Source organism: Dipodomys merriami, unplaced genomic scaffold, assembly GCF_024711535.1.
Source record: "Dipodomys merriami isolate MVZ:Mamm:240054 unplaced genomic scaffold, mDipMer1.0.p SCAF_34, whole genome shotgun sequence".
NCBI lineage: Eukaryota > Metazoa > Chordata > Mammalia > Rodentia > Heteromyidae > Dipodomys > Dipodomys merriami.
The window spans coordinates 788,999-804,739 of NW_027204937.1; the positions used below are offsets into that span (position 1 = coordinate 788,999).

Below are 15,741 nucleotides of genomic sequence, written 5' to 3' on the forward strand. Positions count from 1 at the left end.
TTTTGCTGGTTAATTAGAGATAACAACCTCACAGACTTTTCTGTAGGGTAGGTTTTGAACTGCCACCCTCAGATCTCAGCTTCCTGAGTAGCTAGGATTACAGGCCTGAGCCCCTGATGCCTGAATAACCACCTTCATAATTCCTTCTCTCATCTTCTCTCCAGCAGGCCACTCTTTCCCGAGGAGGAGGCTGGACTTGACTGTGACTTACAGTCTCTAATCTCTATAGCTTTCAGTCCTCAAAATAAGACCAGATCTCCAGAGCTTCCCCCATCTAGTCTCTGGTCTCCCCCGGCCTCCAAGCCTCTCTGCCCACATTTCCTTCTGTCTGTGCAGAGAGAGGCAGAGGAGGAGACTAGGAAAATAACTGTATGGGGGGTGTATGGGAGTGGAGTCCCAGTGTCACAGAGCTGAAGAAGGCATTAAGGGCACCTACGTGGGAGAGGATCAGAGGTTCTGACTGGACCCTGTAGTGTTAGACAAGCCTGACACAGATGCCTGGAAATGACTTTGCTAGATAATCAGAGATGGAGTCTAGAGGACTTGTCTGCCCAGGCTGGCTTCACACCTTTAATGTCCTAGATCTCACCTTCCCAAGTAGATAAGAGGCTTGAGACACTGATAGTCAACTTTATTCATTTTTTTCCCTCCTTTACAGTCTTGGAGTGTATACTCTGGGCCTCCTGCTTGGGACGCAGGTCCTTTACCAGTTGAGCCATTTACATAGTAGTTATTTTCAGATAAGTTCTCATGTTTATACCAGAAATATGAGACCTATGCCACAATCCACCTTGGTTTGGTTGCTTAGTAACTGGGATGACAGGCTTGTGCTACTGCATCTAGCTATTGGTTGAGATGAGGTCTTGTGAACTGTTTGCCTGGGGTGGCCTTGTACCTTGATGCACTGGTCTCTGACTCACAGATAGCAGGTATTATTGATGTGAGCCACTATGCCGAGCATTCCCTTCCTTCTTGTGTGAGTCTACTTGAAATTGAATTTAGCACCATTGGTTCATCCTGGATGATCTTTCACTGGAAAGATCTCTTATCCAGAAAAGGTCTGGTGGTGGTACTGGAATTGGAATCCAGGGCCTCACATTTATGAGGTTACCACTGAGCTACACCACTAGCCTCCAGCTAGGTCAAAAAGGATCTGTTCTGGGGCCACTATTGACCACCTCTCCTGCAGGTTTGGAGTAGACAATCTGTTTCCTGCCCCCTAGGGATGCCCATGATGACCTTGTCCCTCCCTGGAGGAGTGGGTAGAGTCTTCTAGAGTCTTCTCAAGGGCTTGGCTAGAAGAGTCCATTTAGAAGCTGTTGGGCTGGGACAGGATAGAGGAAGTACCATATGGTCAGCTATAATGTAGGCTGGGAGTATTGGTGCTGTCCTTCATTAATAGAGAGACCAAGAGTACAGGTGACCAGCCTGTTTGTTATCCTCAAACCTAAACCTTTTAAGAGAATGAAGATTAGAGGAGGAGGTTCTGTGGAGATGGGTAGAACTTGGAGTGAGGTGGCTTGAAATCTCGGAAAGCCAGCAACCAGCATAAAAAAGAGGACAAGGTCATGGAGGCTTGTTATTCAGAAGCTTCAGAGGGAGTGTGGCATGGCTGATCATTTTACCTTCTATTTCTGGTTTCACTAACTGTAGTTCGAGTTGGTCAGCAGGAAAACCATAGAGCTTGTGCTGCTGTAATCCTGCCTCAAGAGAACCAGTAGTAAGAGCAGGTCACTGAGGCCCTTCCTCCTGGGCTGCTCCCAGCCAATGACAGAGCTCAAGGTGGAGCTGGGCCATTTGAGTTGATAACAAGACCCAGGCAGCATGCTATTGGGGAGTTTCCTGATTCTCTCAAATTGCCCACCTACATGGTTTTGGACAGTTTCCTATCTCTTATTTTTATTGTGAAAATACCGTACAGAGGGGTTATAATTACATGGGCAAGATAATGAGTACATTTCTTATCAAGCATTATAGCCCCCTCCTTTGTTTCCCCTCCCCATCCCTTCCCATACTTCCCCATCCCGTCCTCCACCCAGTCATCCCCACCCCATCAAAGTTGTAAAGTTTGTTTTCAACATAACGGCTTGTACATCTCTTGTCTCACTGGCCTGGTCAGTAAAATATTCCCAATAGGAGGTAGTGGGAGGACTTTTCGAAGATTAAGTTCATGTACAGTCCTTGAAACAGTGTCCATAATTGGTAAGCAGAGCATGCCATCATTGATACACATGACCACCAATAACATCATCCTTCTGGTTCTCCTTTTCCTCATCTCGCACAAATGTCACTGTGGGAAGAGAGGGACAACCCCGTGGAGGTGTATCTCTTGGGGACTGGCATCCAGCCTAATCACATGGAAATTGAGGGCAGGATCAACATCTCTAACTTTGAGAGAGTGCCTGAGGAGGAGTGGCAGAGCACCAGTGCACCCAGGACACAGGTGAGCCATCCTTCCCCAGCCCATCCCAGAGGAAGATGAGGACCACCAGACCTGGAGCACCATGGCCACCGTCCCCAGCCATCACCGTCCATCCCCAGTCCTCAGCTGTAGGCAGGGAGGGTGGGCATTGCAGTCCATCCGGGGTCTATTGGGAAATCATGGGGTAGATGGCTTTCTCATCTGGTCCTTGTGTTGGTGGAGCAGGAGGACAATTGTGAAAGCCATGGCACTCACCTGGCATCTCTGGTCAATGGCCAGAGTGTTGGCGTGGCCAAGGACATCAAGATACACAGCCTGCGTGTGCTCAACTGCCAAGGGAAGGGCACCGTCAGCGGCATCGTCATGGGTGAGTGGCAGCTCCCATTCTGTTGTCTTTCCATCTGGCCATGCGGGGAGGGGCTTCAGCCAGGGAGGAGCAATGTCTCCAGACCCAAGAGGGCATGGTAGCCTCTGTCACAGAGTACCATTGGAGGAGCGGCAGAACCCTCAAGGCTGCCAGTGCAGGTGGAGAGACTGAGGGCTCAAGGGAGCAGAGACCCAGCCCAAGTTCCATGCTCCTTCTCCATTCCATGTGCTCTGTGCTTGCAGAATTCTGTGTCATTTGTCATGTGGGTTTAGATCTCCACAGACCCTGAGGAGACAGAAAGGAAGCCAGTTTCCCCTCCAGTCATGGTGGGGCTCATTTCTCTTAGTTTGGCTCCATGTGTCACCTTGGCTGAGCAGACTTGGTGGAGGAACCGGCAACCCATTGTCCAGACTGTCCCAGGTTTCTTCATCCACTGCATGGAGAGGAGAGGTGGGGCCCGGGTCTGAGAGGTCCTGCTGAGAGCCAGGCCTGTCGTGGCCATGGACAGGGAACAAGGAGGGAGCTCTGCACAGAGCTGCGGTGGCCAAGGGCTGAGCCAAGGGCTCTGTACGCCACACCTGGGGCTGGCAGGTGACATCCATTAACAGTTAGTGAAACCAGCTAGAGAGGGCGACTTGTCCAGGCTCACAGAGAAGATACTGGCTCACAGAGAAGATACTAGGTGGCGGCTGACTCACCTTCCCCAAGAGCCCAGGCCCCTTGTCAGATGCTCAACTGCATGGAGTCCAGAGGTACACACTGCCCCAAATCTTATTCACAGAGGCTCCAGCTTTGTGTTCCATTGCAGGCAGGGATCAAGAGACCCTGGCTCATCACAGTGACCCCTGTGCCGGTCTCATGCCTCTGCTGATTGACCTTGGCCTTGACCTTTGATTCCCAAAGGTGATGAGTGGAGGGAAGGCTTTGATGCTGGGCCTGGCACAGGGAAGAGCAGCCCGTCTTTGGAGTCTAAGTCATGGCATCAACTGGCCAGAGCAGGGCTCACACAGAGGAGCTGTCACCTCCACCACAATCAGCAGTTCCTCTGTGCACAGTGACTGAAATGAGGTGTGACTGAGCACAGAGCTTTGCACAGCGTAGCGGTCTAATAACTACAGCTGTGACTGCCCTTGTCACCCCCACTGCCATGCCCACTCCCCCTCCCTCGTCAGCAGCTGTCCTCTAGGCATGTGGCAGTAAGATTCCAACTCCTCCCTTGGCCACCGAGGCCCAGATCCAGGAGTGGCCGAGGGGTATGTCCAGTTACACCATGTAACAGCAGCAGCTAAGCCTATGGGGTTGTTTTCAGCAGGTTTCTAAGGTGGAGGGGGGATTAGAACCCAGGTCTCCAGGCCATGCTGTGTGGCCAGAGGGAGCCCCATCCTCCTAGCATGGCAATCAGCTGCTCCTGGAACCCTGGAGACACCCAGAATACCTGTGCCTGTTTTACAAATGGGGTTGCCAGCTGGCATCAGGCAGCCAGGACAGGCTCAGGTTCCTGTGGATCCAGAGCTCTGCGAGACACTGGAACCAGGCCTAGAGTGTGGTGAGTGTTTGTGAAGTCTGCCTTCATTCTCAGAATGCCAGGCTTCTACCTCAATAGCCGTTTCCTGTAAAAGTGTAAGAACAGGTTGTGTGAGCATCTTTTAAACAAGGCATCTAGAGAGGCAAGCAAGGGAAGTCCTTGATATTGGCTGGTTTGAAGCTGCAGTTGCAATTAATGGCTTCCATGTGCACACATGGGACACGTGTGTATGTATGTGTTTCTGTGTGTGTGTGAGAGAGAGAGAAAGAAAGAAAGAAGGAAAAAAAAAAGAAAGAAAGAAAGAAGAAAGGAAGAGGGGCGGTGATTTAAGGAGTGGTCTTTTTACTTGGCTGGTGAGCCTGCAATCTGCAGGGCAGGCCAGGCAGGCTACTGATGCCTGCAGCAGCTGACTGCAGTCTTGAACCAGTAGGTTTATGGAGGCAGAATTCCTTCTTCTGAACCATCATGTGATTGAGCAAGGCTTACTACCTTAACAAAAGTCATTAAAATGAAGAGCAATTGATGTAAATGTTAGCCATGGAGTGTGTGTGTGTGTGTGTGTGTGTGTGTGTGTGTGTGTGTGTGTGTATGTATTAGTACTTAGATGCATTTGACCCAACATAGGGTCATCACTGCTTTTTTGGAGGGAAGGGGTTGGAAGGAAGCATGTCCCTCTCCAGGCAGTCATCTTGTTCTCAGTCATCTATGTTCTCTCAGGCTTGGAGTTTCTTTGGAAAAAGCTGGTCTCCAATCCCTCCAAGCGCATGGTAGTGCTGCTGCCCCTGGTGAGTGGGTACAGTCAGAGCATCAACAATGCCTGCAAGCGCTTGGCAAGGGCTGGAGCAGTGCTGGTGGCCGCTGCGGGCAACTTTCAGAGCAATGCCTGTGCCTACTCTCCAGCGTCGTCTCCTGAGGTAGGTGCCAGCAGGGCTTCCTGCTCATGTCCTGCCTTGCAGGTTGTCAGAGGCCCAGCCTCCACCCCCAGTGTGACAAGGGTTGGGGCTAGTCCTGCCCTTCCTGTAAAACACATCCCTACATTACCCCCGCCCCCCCTCCCGCATGGAATCCTCCACCATGCCTCCCCTCCTGACTGACATTTGCAGAGCCCCTGCCTTGTGTGGAGCTTGTCTGGCAGTACCAGGAGGAGGACACCTGTCCCACTTCCCCGATTTCTGGGCCCTGAAATGTGTGGCAGCTGCTTCTCTCTCTCTTCCCCTGAGACTGGCCCAACAGGCCTACAGAGATGCTGAACTTAAAACCACCTGTACCCAGCCTGGCTGATTAGGGGTTGCCCCACAGCACTCTGCCTTCTTGATGACAACATTATATGTTTAGTATTTGTCTCCCTATTATGTACATTAAGCATGGGGAGCACTGTCTATATCCTGTGGAAGTCCCAGAACTGGACATGGAATCAGCTGTGCTCATGAGCCAGATTTTCCTCAGAAGGGGACATGTGCATGGGGCTTAAACAGGTAGTATAGGAGTCAATAAGTCTGCCCCTGAAGCCTTTTCCTCAGCTCCTTGCCACATTCCAGGTCATCACTGTTGGAGCTGTCAATTTCCTGGACCAGCATTTCACCCTGGGACCTCTGGGGACCAACTATGGATCCTGTGTGGACATCTTTGCTCCTGGGAAAAGCATTGTCAGTGCTGACAAAGACTGTACCATTTGTTATGTAAGAAAGAGTGGGACCGCGCAGGCCGCTGCCTATGTGGCTGGTGAGTCATTACACCACTGTCCTGGCCACCAGGATTCCAGTGGCCCCTTTGGCCAGATCCTCTATATGCCAGGCTCTGCGCAGGAGGACCCAATGGGCAGACCTGATGGTGATGGTGCGCTTTGCATCGCTGGGGTTTGGAGGTTAAACAGGAGTTCACCTGGTGAACACAATGGCCAGTTCCAAGGACAATCTTTCACTAAGCAAGGGATTGCAGGTGGCTTCATTTTGGGAAGATCACAAGATGTGTATGTGTGTGCATTTGTGTCCTAAAAGGAGTTCCCAGCTAGGACAGGCCATCACCTTGTCTGACCTCTCCCTCCTCCATCAGGCATTGCAGCCCTGATGCTCACTGCCCAGCCAAACCTCACTGTGGCTGAGCTGAGGCAGAGGCTGCTCCACTACGCTATCAGCAATGCTATCGATGACACCTGGTTCCCTGTAGAACAGCGAGTCAACACCCCCAACCTGGTGGCTGCACTGCCCCCAAGCACCCAGGACACAGGTGAGCAGGGCAGGTGGGTAGGCAGAGGCCAACCTGGGCTGTGAGAGGCCCATGAGATGGTGACAGTCCCCAACCTGGTTGACAGAAGGACTGTCCTCCTCAGATAGGACTCCAGGCTCCAGGGCATTGTTGTAACTCTATAGTTTTACCTCAAAGTTTCATGTGGTGTCTTAGTTTCTCTCCCTCTCCTCGGGTTGAACCTTTTTCTGCCGTCTCCTGGTGCTCCCCAAGAGCCTCCTTATCCTGTTCTTGTTGCAGGTGAACAGATGTTCTGCAGGACTGTGTGGTCAGAACCCAGGGGCCTCAGGCTCACACATGCTGCTGAGGCTCACTGTGACCCAGAGGAGGAGCTGCTGGGCTGCTCCAGTTTCTCCCAGAGTGGGAAGCGGCAGGGCGAGCGTGTGGGGGTGAGCTGCACACTCTGTGTGCCCAGTCCTCTGTCCTCTGGATTAAAATCCCTGTCTCGACTTCAAAGGCCTGGGCAGGGCCAGGTGCTCCTGGGGGACTCAGGACAGACAGCACCCTCATGGGCACAGGAGGGAAAGGACAGCGGTGGCTTCGGCTCTCTGCCTTGCCTAAAGCCATCTCTGTCCTGGGTGTTTTTTTCTCATGCCTGTTGTTGTAATGTCTCAGGAGGCTTAGTTCTGAGGATCGTGGTTCAAAAGGCAGCCCATTCAGGAAATGTCATGTGGTTCTTACCGCAAATTAAGCGTGAAGGGGAGTTGCAGCTCTGCTGGTAGAGTGCCAGGCTTGAATAATAAAGCTGAGGGACAGCACCTAGGCCCTGAGTTCAAGTCCCAGTACTGACACACCCCTTCCTTCTCCTTGCCAACCAAGAACATCCACAACCAGGACCCTCAGGTTGGGATGACAGAGGCTCTGTGAGCTGAGAATTTCAAAGGTGCAAAAGTAGCTGATGGAGTTTCCAGACCCTAGGTGGCCCTGGGAAGGGTAGGGGGCCATGAAGGTGAGGTGGGTGAACATTTCTGTGCAGAAGTCAATGTTAGGGAGGTTTCTCAGGCGAGGCCTGGTGCGTCAGGGAGCCCGTAGGTCCTGTGCTGCTGTCTCAGGTCACCTTGTCTCCACTTGGAAGCCATTGTCAGTGTTGGGAAGATTCATCTGAGCTGCACATGGCACCAGAGCCTGCCTGGGCTCAACCAGTGCTGAGGACTCAGGAACCAGAAATTGCAGACTGGGTCCCTCTCAGACCAGATTCCCCATTCCCAAACCTCTTCACAACAAGTTCCCATTCCTCTCTTGGACTCTCAGATCCTAGGAAACAGACCCGTTTGCCTGGCATTTGGAGATAGTCAGGTTTCTGCGGTGGCCAGATGCTGCCTGCTCCCCCGAGCCAACTGCAGCGTCCACACAGCTGCTCCAGCCTTGGTGGGGCTGAAGACCTACACCCACTGCCCGGATCCTGACCAAGTCCTCACAGGTAGGGGCTGGTCCCGCCAGGATGAGTCAGAGGCACTACCTCCTGCTGGTCAGGAGCCTTGTCCCACACTTGGTCCCCATGAGTGTGAGCAGCAGATTTAGGAGCCTCAGGAGTCATAGCTAAGCCAGATGTGCAACTTGCATGCCATGTGGCCTTGGGTAGGTTCACCTCTCTCTCTGTTTACCTCTCTCTTCCTCCCCTGCCTCAGTGGCAGCGATGAGAGGGATGGCAGATGGGCTCCGGCTTGGGCACTGGGAGCTGTTTACCAGCTGTGTGGTGGGGAGCCATAGTTCAGGCCTGTCAGAAGTGGGGCACAGCTCAGGTTGATTCCAACTGCCACTCAGTAGCTGGCAAGTTCCTTCTCAGCCTTGAGCCCTAGTGTCCTCATCGTGAATGCTCAGCTCTAATCCTGGGACAGTATGCTTTCTGGTGACCACGGTTATCGGCCATCACTCTGAAGTCCTTTCTTTGGGCTAAGGACCTTCTGTCAAAACTTGCCCAGGAAAGTGTCTGGAAGTCATGGATTAGGGCTGCACTGAAAAGCTAGGCACTGTGGATCTTGGGCTACAGCCATGCTCCGAAGGTGCTTGGTACCAGGTGGGGCTTAAGGGGCTCTAGGAATTATCTTGAATCACTAAGTCAGGAGCTGATCTTGGACAGCTAAGCACAGGGGAGACTAAAGGCTCTGGAATAGTAAGGGTCAGGTGAGGTTAAAAGCTGGCTGGATTAGAATTCTCAGCAATCAGATGAGCCCAGTGTCTAGAGCCTTGTCCAGGACAAGAGCTCCATGTGGCTGCTGGCCTGGCAGGAAGCCTGGCCTTTGGCAAAGCTGCAGAACCACAGGCACTCACTGCGTAGGCCATGCCAAGTTCCATTTGCAGGTAAAGTGGCTGAATTCATTTCTTAAAGCCACACAGCCGGGAGAGGGGCTCTGGTCCTGGCTACCATAACCCTAATGTGGGCAGAGCCCGGGTCCTGCATGGGCAGTTCGGGGAATTCCCTGGCATGTTCTGCTTCAGCTAAGCAGGAATTCTGTGGGTCCATGGTATTGCTCTGGCTGTTTTCGCAAATAGGGAAACTGAGCCTTGATGAATTCCAGCAAGCCATTCAGAATTTTACAGCCAGGTGCCCCTGATTTCCAAGCCCACAGATCCAAGCTCAGGCTGATCTTCTAGCTGGTGATGGATGGGGAAGGGACCTGAGGTGGGAGGGGGTTGTGGTGAGAAGTAGCTGAACATTTCTGGCCTGGGGATCCTGTCCCAGGGCTCCCCTTCTTTGGTGGAGAGGAGACCATGTGATTCCCAGGAAACTATGGCTCAGAGCAGTTGAGCTGCTCTCCCAAGTTCCTACAAGTCAGAGCTAAGCCAAAAGTCCTGCTGCTCAGGCAATGTCTCTTCTACTCAGAGCTGCTCTTGGGTTTCCCTGGGTTTGGATCCTAAAAATAAAGTGTGTGATTGAGGGAAAGGGTGTCCGGCATCCCAGGGTGTGAGCTGGCCCTCTTCTGTTCCAGGCTGCAGCTCCCATTGGGAGGTGGAGAATCTTGGTGTCTTCCCACATACCACACCTAAGAGAGGTACTAATCTGCCCAGACGGTGCGCGGGACACAAGGAGGCCAGTGTCCATGCCTCCTGCTGCCATGCTCCGGGCCTGCAGTGTACAACGAAGAAGTACAGGCCTTTAAGCCCCTTGGAGAAGGTGAAGGGTTAAGGTTGTGGGAGGTGGGTTGGCGATGGCTGGGCTGTATCCTCTTGGGGTGGTCAGTGCACAGTGGAGGATCTATTCACCTGTGCTGTGTGTATGTGTGTGTGAGTGTTGTGGCTTGAATTTGTTTCTGTCCAGATTGGTAAGGTTGCTCTCCAGGTGCCCTGTCCCACTTTAAGGATAGCACACATGAACAGGGCATAAAGAAATGCAGTGCTGGGCTGAGAATGTGGCTCAGTGGTAGAGTGCTTGCCTCGCACACACGAAGCTCTGGTTTCAATTTTCTCAGTACATCGTAAACAGAAAAAGCCAAAAGTGGTGATGTTGCTCAAGTGGTAGAGTCTTGAGCAAAAGAAGCTCAAGGACAGTGCCCAGGCCCTAAATTCAAGCCCCAGGATTGGCAGAGAGAGAGAGAGAGAGAGGGAGAGAGAGAGAGAGAGAGAGAGAAAGAGAGAGAGAGACAGACAGACAGACAGACAGACAGACAGACAGACAGAGACAGACAGAGAGAGAGACAGAGAGAGACGGAGACAGAGACAGAGACAGAGACAGAGAGACAGAGAGAGACAGAGACAGAGAGAGAGACAGAGACAGAGAGATAGAGAGACAGAGAGAGAGACAGAGAGAGAGACACAGACACACAGACACACAGACACACAGAGACAGAGAAAGAGCAAGAGGGAGGGACAGAGACAGAGAGAGACAGAGAGACAGAGAGAGAGACAGAGACAGAGGGAAACAGAAAGACAGAGAGAGACAGAGAGACAAAGAAACAAGAAATGCATTGCTGAGTCTCAAAAAGTAATGTAATGCTGTGCTTGTTATACCTGCTACTTTTCAGGAAGAAGTAGGATCTCAGTTTGAGACCCACCTGGACAAAATGTAAAGAAATAATATCTAAACAATTAAGCTGGGTATGCTGGTACAACTGGACTAGCAGCTGGCACTTTCTCTCTCTCTCTCTCTCTCTCTCTCTCTCTCTCTCTCTCTCTCTCTCTCTCTCACACACACACACACACACACACACTTTCTCTCTCTCTCTGTCCCTGTCTCTCTGTCTCTCTGTTGCTCTGTCTCTGTCTCTCTGTCTCTGTCTATCTGCCTCTCTCTTGCTCTCTGTAAGTAGCATAAATAGGAGGAATGCAAAGAACTATAGAAGAAAGGGCCAGAGTTGTGACTCAAGTGCTAGAGAGCCTGCTTAGCATTCATGAATTCATACCCCAGCATTACCTTAAAAAAAAAAGCAACCCAGTAGTCTGTACTCATACCTGTATGTCGAGCTACTCAGGGAGCCGAGATCTGAGGATTGGGGTTCAAAGCCTGCCAAGGCAGGAAAGTCTAAGAAACTCTTACCTCCAATTAACAGCCTCAAGAAGCCAGAAGTGGAGCTGTGGCTTAAGTCTAGATTTCTAACCCCAGGATTGGTGCTCTCTCTCTGTCTCTCTCTGTGTCTCTCTGTCTTTGTCTCTTTCTCTTTCTTTCCCTCCCTCTCACTGTCTCTCTTTCTCTCTCTCTCTCTCTTACACACACACACACACACACACACACACACACACACACACACACACACACACACATTAACACCTGTGCACTTAACACACCGAGTGGGAGTTGTTCAGGGCTGGAATGGCTGAGCAACCATGGAAGTTTGGAGGAAGAAGGAAGATCTCTGAAGGGAGGGCAGGTCACACTTGGACTCTTGGAGTCTGAGAGCTAGCCTCTAGAGGCCATGGCAGGAGGAGTTTGGGACCTGAGGGTGGTGGCTCTGGTCTGGGATGAGCTGCAAGGAGGAGTGGAGGGCTGTTGCAAGGTCTTGTGGAGCTGCTTGGGGGATGGAGTTGCCATCACTGGGTGGGGAAGGCTGTGGGAGGGGTGGCTTATAGGGAACTGGGAAGTGGGAGGGGCTTTGGTTTGTTAAGATGTCTGTCTGGACCCCAGTGTCCTGGTAGGCTGGGGTTGAAGCACCCTGAGGGAGTGCTGGGCAGCGTTGAACACAGTCCCTTTGGAGTGTGAGCGGCAGAACCAAGCCAGGTGTTCACAGTTTGGTCCCCACTGAGGGTTGCTGGGAGGGACAGTGTAGCAGGTGGCTTAGAGACCTGACCATGCATGCTGGACCTGGCCTTACTTGTCTTCCCTGGACTCTGGCAGGTCACCGTGAGCTGTGATGCAGGCTGGACCCTGACCAGCTGCAATGCCCATCCTGAGAACTCAGTCACCCTGGGAGCTTTCCCTGTGGACTATACGTGTGTGGCGAAGCACCAGGATCCTGATGAAACAGGAAGGACCAGTAAGGAGTTTGTAATAGTCATCGCCATCTGCTGCCGCATCCAACCTTCAGGACAAGCATAGAGTGGATGGAAAGACCTCAACCTGCCAGGTGGTGCTAACCAGGGCAGGACTGGGGTGGAGACTCTTGCCCTGAGAGAACTTGTTCCCACCTGAGTGCCCTTCTCTGCCAGAGTTACAGAATGGGCCCCCATTAGGAGCAAGGAAGGGTGGTTTGACAGCAAGCGTGGTTCCTGGCAGACTTATGAGCAAAGTCACCTTTCATGTGCATTTGCCTCCAGGAGTTGACACGGGTCTGCAGGAGGCACTTGGATTGAAAGGAGCCAGTGTTAGCAGGAACAAATGAGGGTGACTGGGGCTGGGGACCCCTCATGGTCTTCTCACTTTGTAGAAACTCCTTAGGAATTACTGATTGAGAGGGCCACCCCGTCTAGGACAAGCGTGTCCCAGGTGACCATAGGGCCATGCCTCAGTTTCTCCTTGCTCTACTCCACCTCCAGCTATGTCTCCGACTGGGAGCACCTGCAGTAGAGGCTGACAGATCATATCCCCATCCCTACTTCTCCTGATCCCTGTTCTGCCCTACAGTATATGCACTGGTTACCCATGCTTTATGGAGCAAGATACAGGGCCAGAGAGGGGAGGGCCTGCCAGGCATACAGTGGGAAGTGAGGTGATATAAAGGGAGGTGGCAGGTTGGGCACCTTATTTCTGCAGGGAACAAGGTGTGAAGGCAGCCAGAGCCTACTTGCTCTAGGGCTTGTCCCTGGGGGCATGGGCCTTCTCCTGTGGTGGTCTCACTCCTGGTGTCTGGGGGAATATGTTAGGGTGCACGTGGCATGTATAAGGATCAGCTGCCCACATGTGAATAAATATCAGAATGTACCAACACTTGTCTATTCTTTGGGTCTTTGTTGGCTTTGTGTGTCAGTTCTGGGGCTTGAACTCAGGGCTTGAGCACTGTTCTTGAGCCTTTTTTTTTTACTCAAGGCTCGTACTCTACCCCTTGAGCCACAGCTCTAGTTCCAGCTAGTTGAGTAAAGATATGAGTCTCACAGACCTTTCTGCCTAGACTGGAACTGAGATCCTCAGATCTCAGCCTCTTGAGTAGCTAGGATTAGAAGCATGAGCCATTGGCACCCTGTTTTCTGTTGCCCTTTTATAGCAAACCAATTTTCTGACCTGTTTTGCTTTTGTGACTTGATATTTACTCTAGCTTTGGTAACCATTTTTATTTTTAGTTATATTTGAGTGACAAGGAGAGTGCTTGGCTCCGCTGGGACTGGCAGGGAGACCAGGAACTCCCTCTGGTGCTCATCTTACAGGAGCACAGTGAATGTCGATATGAAGCCACCAATTGTGGTGCCTCTTCCTAGCCCAAGTTCCCAACCCTTTTCCCATTCCAGGCCCCATCAAGAGCACTGGGCCTAGCACAGGGAATGGTCATGGCACTGCTGCTCACAAACCTGCAGATGCTTCTGAGTCAGGGTCCCTGCATGATTATGGTTCTTGACTTGAACCAAGCTTGGCATGTGACTAGCTTTCCAACCATCATGCTGGCATGAAGTTACTCTTGGTGCCACACTGCAGCACAAGTCCCCTGCCAATGGTGGGATGGTATCTGCCAGGTCCACAAGATCCCAGAGAAGAACAAGGACTAATCATGATAAACCTAACTTCCTGGATGTCTTCTATTTTAGCCTGCAGTGACCTCTTCTGGCAGTAGGTGGCACTCTCAGGCAGGTTTCTGCCCCAGATCTAGAGCCATATGAGTTAAGAGCTTTCCAGTTAGAGGAAAGGAAAGTTTCTGGCTCTTGGGAGACTACAGGTGAGAAAAGTTTGGGAGAGGCTGGGGAAATACAATCCCTACAATTATCTACTGCTGTGTAAGGGACGCCTTACAGAACTCATTCTACTCATTTCAGCTGGCATTGAGTTATTATTGGGCAGTGGGTTCTATGTAGTTTGGAAGAACCCTTCTGCTAGGCCTCCTTATAGAATACATGTAGCACAAGTTGTCTTTATCCTTTTTACAAGATATAGTTATCCCATTCAGCGTAGGAACTCCTATCTCTAGCGAGTGTTGGCAAGTGTCACTGTTTTTAGACAATGTCTACCTCTAATCAATCAATGTATAAATGATGGTGCAAAACTCCTCTCAACTTCTCTTCTGAAAATTCAGAGCCAAAGGTGGGAAGTGCTCAATAGTCAAGGGGTAATCATGGCTCCAATGTGAGATCTCTACTTCCAGGTCCAGTGTCAGCTGTGCTTGCTTGTTCTTGGAGGCCCAGAACTGACCCCAAGCCAGGTGGCCTGATACCTGTGCCTAAATAGCTTCCTACAGAGACTTGGCCACCATGAGTCAGGAGGAAGGGCCTGGCCTGCAGGGAAAGAAAGATCTCGAATAACACTACGGAGAGACTCATGTGAGCAACCCAGGACACAAGGAATGAGAACAGAAGGAAGACTTTATAGGAGCAGGCCATGGGGGAGACACGATTTTTACTGGGTAGTGAACTCCTTGGGAGAGCCAACGTTTCAGGAGGATGTCTATAGACGATTAGCCTGAGTTTGGCATCTTTGCTTGACCTTTACAAAGGAGTCCCGGGTAGAGGAAAGATCTCAGAGGGACCAGGACACCCACAGATCCTTACTGCAGAATGGCCCTGACCACCAGCCAGAGCAGTGTGGGAAGGGAGCATTGCGCCACCTAGGGCCGGTCCTCAGACCCTTGTGATCTGGCTCCCCACATGCACCTATTGTGGTATTCGGAAAAAAATGTCTGTGAGACTAACTCACTCATGTTTGGAAATTTTATTTTATGCTCTTACAAGCTAAGCTCTCTTGTTCACATGAACCAAGCTTAGAATTAAGATTCCTCCTTAGTTTACGACTTTCTTTTGGACTTTTATAAACAGAGAGGGAAATTCCAGTCTGCTGGTTCAGAAGCTCAGAGTTCTGCACAGGCCTCCATGTCAGCAGGGAGGGAAAGGTGAGCCACATGTGCCTGATGGCTCGTGCTCTAGGTCTTTCAACTTTTGTCAGTGGCCACACCAGTCTGCCAGGAGAGCTGTGGGCAAGCTGCTCACAGGGTGCTTGCTCATCTGTCCCAGGGTACCTGCAGGTCCCTCGAACAGCCTGGACTCAGGGCGCTTCTGGAGTATGTTGTGCAATTCCTGCTTGATTTGCAGACTTTGTGAAAGATTATAAAAACGTCATCCAAAAATTGGCATTAACAATGACAACTCTTCCAAGGCAAGCCTGTCACAATTGTCACTTTGTGGTAAGACATTAAAAACAGTCCTCAGCAGGTTTGTTGACTGCAGCCACAGGAAATGGGGTGGTTGCTGGTAAAGCAGAAATGATGCTCAATGCAGCAACAACATAACAATGAATCAAAGCGTAGAGTGGACAGGGATCCTGATGTAGCTTCCCAAGCGGATAGACGGCAGGTACAGGGGTGGAGGGCATCATCATTTCCGTAGGAAATAAGGGACTAGAAGTGTCCATTTCACTCCTGAATTTGGGCTCCTGAGTGCAGTTGCTGGCAACTATATCCCAACACATACCATCACCAGCATTTCAATGCATGGTCTCACATAATCTTTCAGCAAAAATGAGTGTGCAGAGAAGTGGCGGGGATCGGAGGGATATAGTAGAGAGCATGGAGCCTTCAGGAATTCAAAATCAACTTTAGAATGTCACATTCAAAAATATAAGAACATTGGACCCACACCAAATCCTTCACTCATCTGTGTGCTTTGGAGGTATAGTTC

The 15,741-nt window shown here is 51.2% G+C and overlaps 1 protein-coding gene across 1 annotated transcript; it reads left to right on the top strand.

The window, feature by feature from the left end:
* Positions 1 to 2,284: 2,284 nt before the first annotated feature.
* LOC138803509 (proprotein convertase subtilisin/kexin type 9-like) lies at positions 2,285 to 12,028 on the top strand. Its single transcript, XM_069987619.1, has 10 exons — positions 2,285 to 2,443; positions 2,648 to 2,789; positions 5,032 to 5,228; positions 5,853 to 6,036; positions 6,367 to 6,540; positions 6,799 to 6,947; positions 7,810 to 7,978; positions 9,489 to 9,551; positions 9,632 to 9,696; positions 11,828 to 12,028. Exons 1-10 carry the CDS (start codon positions 2,285 to 2,287, stop codon positions 12,026 to 12,028), a joined length of 1,503 nt encoding a protein of 500 aa, XP_069843720.1.
* The last annotated feature ends 3,713 nt before the right edge of the window (positions 12,029 to 15,741 follow it).

What these genes read in the sequence shown, in the direction of transcription:
- LOC138803509 (XM_069987619.1), top strand. Translation starts at nt 2,285, where the DNA reads ATGTCACTGTGGGAAGAGAGGGACAACCCCGTGGAGGTGTATCTCTTG. An exon ending in ACATACCACACCTAAGAGAG is followed by an intron (nt 9,552 to 9,631) that starts GTACTAATCTGC and finishes CCGGGCCTGCAG; the next exon opens with TGTACAACGAAGAAGTACAG. An exon ending in AAGGGTTAAGGTTGTGGGAG is followed by an intron (nt 9,697 to 11,827) that starts GTGGGTTGGCGA and finishes GGACTCTGGCAG; the next exon opens with GTCACCGTGAGCTGTGATGC.